A 7,309-nucleotide genomic window follows, 5' to 3' on the forward strand; every position below is an offset into this window, starting at 1 on the left:
TCTATGTAGCATTGGCTGTTCTGAAACTCATTATATAGACCAGGCTGTTCTCAAAGTCAGAGATCTGCCTTCCCCTGCCTCCCAAGTGCTGGGATTAAATGCATGCACCACAACAACCAATGGAAAGATTTCTGATATTATTGGTAAGCAACTACTTTGGAAAGGAAAGAAGTGAGGCTTGGCTTGATATATACCATCATTTCTATCTGGATAAAATATATATGATATATAACCGTACTCTTTTTTAAGATGTATTTATTTATTATTTATACAGCATTCTGCCCGCATGTGTACCTGCATACCAGATCTCACTACAGATAGTTATGAGCTACCATGTGGTTGCTGGGACTTGAACTCAGGACCTTTAGGAAGAACAACCAATGTTCTTAACCTCTGAGCCATCTCTCCAGCAGCAACATACTCTTAAGATCACAATAATTTAAAAAATAGAGTAATAGCTCAAAAGTAGACTAACAGATCAGTGGACCTGGACAGTACTTACAGACAGGCCCATGTATGTGAAACAAATCATATTTATTTGAAATTTTCAAATTGGTAAAAGATGTGTTAATCACTAAGTACTATCCATTCTTTTGTTCATCTAAAAAGAAAAATTAGTACTTATTCCCTGCTAGATAGCCTTCTAGGCACAAGACTGTAGTACTGATCAATAGAGAAAAGCTTAACTTCCATGGACTTAATTCTGGTTTTATTTGAGGAAACAGTAGAGAACCCTTCACTGCTTTCTTAACCCTTTCACTTGAAGAAATGAAGGGCAGAAAAACTTATCCTTTTTTTGAAACTTAATTTTATATTTTTACATAGATTTCTATTTGGTTTACAGATTTAGAGCTTCAGAATTTGTATGCAGTTGCTCAGTTCTTCTCTTTCCCCCCAGTCGACTACTGAAAATCATTTAATAGTCATACTTATCGTACTTTAGAAACTTGTTCCTCCAAGCCATTTTATCTGTCCACAACTGAGTATTATAGTAGGAATATCCTAGTGGATAGTTATCTTATCTGCTTTCTTTCTTTCTTTTCTTATTGAAGTGTTTACCAAGAATTTGTGCAGTCAGATGTCGGCAGTCAGTGGGCCTCTGCTGCAGTGGTTGGAGGACAGATTGGAGCAAAACCAGCAGCATTTGCAGGAGTTGCAACAAGAAAAGGAAGAGCTTATGGAAGAGCTGTCTTCCCTAGAATAAAGCAGGAGAACAAAATATATGTGGTAATATTTTTTTTTCGGTTTGTGTTCTGAATATGGTCCAAAACTATGTACAGCTCTTATATAGACAAATAATACAGCAGCACTTTTTATATACCAACAAATAGTTTGATGTATATAAAAATGCAAGGTATTTTCCTAAAATTTCCCTAGAGCTTATTCTCCTACCTGTAACTGCTATAAAAGAAAACATACAGGATGATTTAAACAGAATATTAAAGTTATTTTTAAGGGGTATAAGAAGTAATTAGCAAGGAATATCTGGGAATAAAATATCTGAAAAGTTTATTTTAAAATTTAAGAATATTTATTCTATTTTTTTTTTGAGCCAGACTGTCAGTATGTATCCTTATTTGTCCAGGAATTCATTATGCTGGCCTCAAACTCACAGAGATCTCCCTGTAGTGCTGGGATTAAAGGCATGTGCCACCTATCATGTTTGGCATTAAATGTTTATTCTCAATGAAAATAACCAGCATAAACTTTTTTAGACAATGTCTTATTATGTAGCCTAGCTTATCTGCAACTAAGAGAAATCTACTTGCCTCTGCTTCCTGAATGGTGGGATTAAAGATGTGCACCAGCAATATAAACTTCTTATAATTTGAAGTCTTTGTTTTTTATTTTCAGATATATCCTATATAATGAGATAAAGAAAGAAGAACACTTGGTATTTCTATTTTAGAGTTTGATGTTTTTGCTAGGCAAGTGAATCCTATGTACTATAGGATTAATGGAAAGATGTCCAGGTAGCTCATTAGCATCCACCTCTGTTGATTATTCTTACTTAGAATCATGTATCATGACTTCCTTCTTGATATCTAAATATGTATTATGATATATCTAAATTTTTGTCTGTGTGGATATCCTTTTAAGCAAACAAATGAGTTCTAGCTTGTTTAAGTCTAAAGCAAATTCTTGCTGATCTTGTCTAAGAATTCCATGATTTTTTTTTAATGAAATAGTAGGATTGATTTAATTTGTAATAGAAATCATACTTCAGAAATGTGATGATTGTATGATTCCCTCATATGTAACCACTAATTGTAAATGTGTCTTCAGAGAAGAGTTGATTCTGTTGCATCCTAGAAACTGAAGTAGGAATTGGAAAAAGAATAAATAAATAAAAAGAAAAAAAGGAATTAGTATCAGTTCCAACCACAGTGATATTTGGGATTTTGGCTTGTGTCCTTATTTTTCCCTAGATCATTGTTTTTCAGTATTCCAGAACCACTTGCAGCAGAGTCACCGGAGTTCAAATTCAATCTTTGAGCCTAGAACCTAGAAATCTACAAGAGCTAATTATCTGATTATGAGGCATACTTACATTTGGAAACAAATATTCTTAAAGCATAAGGAATGTAAACACTTTATTTTATCTAATTACCTCCTACTACAGTTAGTATTTATTCATTTTTATAAGGCACATGAAAATACCTGGCATTCAATTTATTAAACTAAATAAACTTTAAAAAAGATAAAGTTGGAGAGCTCACATTATATAACTTCAAGACTTATAACACTGTGGTAATCAGTATACCATGATATTTGCAGAAGAATCAACGGAACAGGAACAAAAATTCAGAAATAAGCCCTCAATAATACGCTTAACTAATTTTGAAAAAGTACAAAAGTGATTCAAGGAAGAAAGGGCAGCCATTTCACCAAATTGAATCTCCAAAGGACAACAAAATATGTTCTAAAAGTACCTCAAAATGTATCATGAATTTTAAATCTAAGATGGAAAACTTTAGAAAAAAATATTCATAAAAAATCTTGAGGAGTCAAGTACTTAATGTTCAACTGAAAAGCACAATCCACAAAAAAACAAAGTAGAAATCTCTGCCCTGCAGACTATCAATGTAGATACTGAGACTTATGGGCAACCTTTGGGCAGAGTGCAGGAAATCTTAGGAAAGAAGTGGGAAATAGTAAGATCTGGAGAGGACAGGAACTCCATAAGGAGAGCAACAGAACCAAAAAAATCTGAGCACAGGGGTCTTTCCTGAGACTGATACTCCAACCAAGGACTATGCATGGAGATAACCTAAGAGCCCTGCACAGATGTAGCCCTTGGCAGTTCAGTATCCAAGTGGGTTCCATTGTAATAGGAACAAGGACTGTCTCTGACATGAACTGATTGGCCTGCTCTTTAATTTCTTCCCCCCTGAGGGGGAAACAGCATTACCAGGCCACAGAAGAAGACAATGCAGCCACTCCTGATGAGACCTAATTGACTAGGATCAGAAGGAAGGAAAAGAAGACCTCCCCTATGAGTGGACTTGGGCATGCAGGCAGAAGGTGGAGGAAGGGAGGGATCAGGACGAGAGGAGGGAGGGAACCACAGGGGGGATACAAAGTGAGTAAAGTGTAATTAATAAAGAAAAATTTAAAAAAAGAAATATTAGACTTCACCAAAATTAAAATTTTCTTTTCTGCAAAAAAGTTAAGAGGAAACTATACAATATCTACATGGTGGAAAAGATACCATGCTTAAAACTAAAAACAAAAAAAAAAAAAAACAATTCTAGTAGAAAATGGAAAAAAAAGATATAAACATTGTCACTAAAGTGGGTATATAGATGGCAGGTAATTATGTGAAAATATATTGAGCCTTCAAGTCATTGGGGAATGCAACTTAAAACTATGGTATGGAGAAAATAGTGAAGATACCAAATATTGTTGAGGATGCAACCTAGATTTCTCATACAGCAATGACAGGAATGTAAAATATAGCTACTTGGTAGAAGAGTTTAGAAATTTTTATAAAGTTAAACATATACTTAATCTGACCCAGCTATCATACTGTCTTGGCACAAATAAAATTTACATTTTTCTTAGCAGTTTTATCTGTGATAGCTGCAAATTAGAGATGACCCAAATGTTCTGCAGTGCATAAATAGCTAAACAAACCATTCTTACCATGGAATACTCTATATATTGGAAAGAAACACTTAATCCAGAAACATGGCTTCTGTGGCAAGGGATCATATCTGAAGACTTAATTCTATGTGATCTGTCTGGAATGCAGACATGCCACATACCGTTAATCCCTCTGGCTGAAACACAGACACACTCTTAGCACACACCTTTACTCCCAAACAATGAAGGTAAAGTTAGTTTGTAGAAAGAAACACCCATGTTTGAAAGTGATATCTAATTGAAGAGCAGACCAAGTGATGAATCTGAGAAAGATTTGACAAAAGGGTCAGGATAGGCTATGCCCAACTCACATGAGAGCATAGAAAAAGAGTCTGCTTAAGGGAGGGCAGGGCTTAGAGAGAGGAGAAAAGGCAGTTTTAACCAGATGGTTGTACAGAGACAGGCTGCAGAGAGAGAACACGTTAAATGCAGGTGAAGATAGATCCAGAGAATGACAAGAAGCTAGAAGATTAGAACAGATTGCTATAGTTAGTTTGAGACCACACAAAGCAATTCAGTCAGAAGCTGAGAGAATCCAGTTAGAATCAGTCAGCTTGGAGAGGTGTTTGAGCTAGAACAGCTGAGTTGAACCAGCCAGCCAGAGTTCAGAAAGAACTAGAAAAGGTGGGCATATTCAACAGTTAGTCTCAGAGGCTGAAAACATTCTAAGACTAGATTAGATTGTACAGAGGCTAGAGGCTTCGAGGATTGGGTCTAGGTTATTGGACAGAGGTAAGAAGCCTCCAGGACTAGGCCTAGGTTAGCAGATGGAGGCAGTAAGCCTCCAAGATGACAATTAAATCCGGCAAATTAAAGTTACTTTTACAGAATACACTGCTAATATATATGAGTTGGATGAGACTTGGGACATTTTAGTAAATGAAAAAAAAAAAAGCTATTCTTAAAAGATCACTTGCTGTATGGTTGCATTTCTAGAGCATTGTTGAAATGACAAAATTAATGAAAAGGAAAAACAGAATAATGGTTTCTAAAGTCAGGGAGTGGATGTTGTAAAGCATATATATTGTTATGATAGTATGACATAAAAGTTCGTTTAGGCTGATCAAACAGTTTTGTACCTAAACACAGTTTTAGTGTTTAGTATATAAGTCTGTTCCTATGCTAACATTTTATACATTTATATGCATATAAATCAATGCATATAAAAATCTCATAGAAGTTAGTAGGAAATAAATGTTTTGTTTTATGATATAATAAGATGTATGAGCTATATGTAGTGGCACATGGCTGCAATCCCAGAGCTCAGGAGTCTGAGGCAGGAAAATTACCACAAGTTTAGAGCCACCCTGAGGTATATTGTTCCTAGCCCATTTTGCTACAGTATAACACCTTGCCCCAGAAAAAAAGGTGAGGAAGGTAGGTGATAAAAAGAAAACTTGGTGGTGGGGATAAAATTATTTGAATATTCTGATAGGCCAACTATGAGCACAAGTATATGCTTCATTCTCATGACTAAAATTATAGTAGATGACCATTAACGTTACTTTTCTGTCAATGTTCATATTTTTTAAATGTTGGTCATTGCACTCAGAGGTTAAGAGTACTGGCTGCTCTTTCAGAGGTCATGAGTTCAATTCCCAGCAACTACATGGTGGCTCACAACCATCTATAGTGAGATCTGGTGCCTCTTCTGGTGTGGAGGCATACATGCAGGCAGAATCTGTATAAATAGTAAATAAATAAAATTTAAAAAATGTTCTTCATCAGAAAGAACAATATGTGATGTGATTATTTTCCTAGTTTACCTTTACACAAAATATTGCATTACAACATACAGCTTTGTATCCTCTTTGATTCTCCCTTTTGGATCACAGTCAAAACTCTGATGGAAAGAGAAGGTTCTTGTTTAGATAGATGTGTTCTCCCTCTGTTTTTTAAAAGTCTTTTCTTGGGATAAGGCCTTACTCTCTAGCCCAGGCTGGCATTAATCTAGCAGTTTTCTTGCATCTTTCCTGAGTGCTAAGATTACAGGCATACAATAATACCATGTCTGACTGCTTCCTTATTTTCTATACATGGAACTGCACTCTGACCTTGTCTACACGGCCTTTGAAACCATTCCTCCCATACTCACCAGTGACTTCTACTAGTCAAACTCGTATTTTCTTTTGGAAACTGTCATTAATAAACCTCTGGCTTGACACAGTTGATCATTCTTCCAGCTCTACCATTTTTTGTTTTTGTTACTGTATATTTTATTAGTTCCTATTCCTTGTCTGTCTCTTCTAAAATTAATTCATAACTTCTCTATACATTTACAGACGAATCCATTTTTTTTCTACACCTCTGTCTGAACTCCAGACTTAGATTTCTAGCTACTCATTGTATATTTCCACTAGGCAGTCTTACCACCACATTGAATTTGATAAATCTAAATCTTAACATGACATGATTTTTTGTTTAACCTATACTCTCTTATATCTCTTCCCTCAGTGATGGAAGCATCCATATGCACAAACTGGAATCCCAACAGGCAACCTCAACATTTCTTGTCACCTTTTAGACTCTTTGCATTGGGACAGAGTTACAGCAGTTTGAATATTTTCTGTAATCTAATCAGAGTTGCAATATGTGGAATAGGTATGTGCAAAGAAGAATGGGCAGGTGGAATATCAAGGTGCCTACAGACTGGGGTTACTGCATGAAGGCATAAAGTTCTTAGCCTTGCAGCAGCATGGAAGGAACAAGATAGAGTGAAAGGTGTCCTGTGTCAGTACCCTCAGAGTGAAAAGGAGACATTCTCTTAGATTAAATAAAAGGATTTGTGCAAATAAGTATATGTTTTGAGGAAAACTGAAGCTAGTTTTTTTTTTCATGCTTGTGACATTATTTACAGATATGTAAACAGGAAGGATAAAATTAATCCCCATGATGTTAAATGGAAATAGAAACTTGATAAGAACATTTCAAAAGGGAATTACATGAGAGTTGTGTGTATATATTGAGAGAATGATCAGCGTGTGTGTATACCTCCAGTTCTTACCTCTGCCCATTAAAAGAAAATAGAAATGACACTTCAGTAGCTAATGAACACACCACTAATAGTGAATAGAGTTGGGTCCAGAAGTGAATGCATATGTATATGGTGAACTGATATTTTTTTTAAATATGCCAAGACTACAGAGTGGGGAAACAATAATCC

At 35.5% G+C, this 7,309-nt stretch overlaps 1 protein-coding gene across 3 annotated transcripts in view; it reads left to right on the top strand.

Moving 5' to 3' along the window:
* Brcc3 (BRCA1/BRCA2-containing complex subunit 3) overlaps positions 1 to 5,883 on the top strand; it is a 29,867-nt gene extending 23,984 nt beyond the window's left edge. For 2 of the 3 annotated variants that reach the window (XM_060375134.1, XM_060375136.1), the window contains one exon: positions 1,053 to 5,883. In XM_060375134.1, coding sequence (XP_060231117.1) covers positions 1,053 to 1,204 — 152 coding nt within the window. In that variant the 3' untranslated portion in view covers positions 1,205 to 5,883. The remainder of the gene's footprint in view (positions 1 to 1,052) is intronic. The other variant, XM_060375135.1, reaches the window with a different exon arrangement.
* Positions 5,884 to 7,309: the final 1,426 nt, after the last annotated feature.

This window comes from Meriones unguiculatus, chromosome X (genome assembly GCF_030254825.1).
Source record: "Meriones unguiculatus strain TT.TT164.6M chromosome X, Bangor_MerUng_6.1, whole genome shotgun sequence".
In the NCBI taxonomy this organism is placed as follows: domain Eukaryota; kingdom Metazoa; phylum Chordata; class Mammalia; order Rodentia; family Muridae; genus Meriones; species Meriones unguiculatus.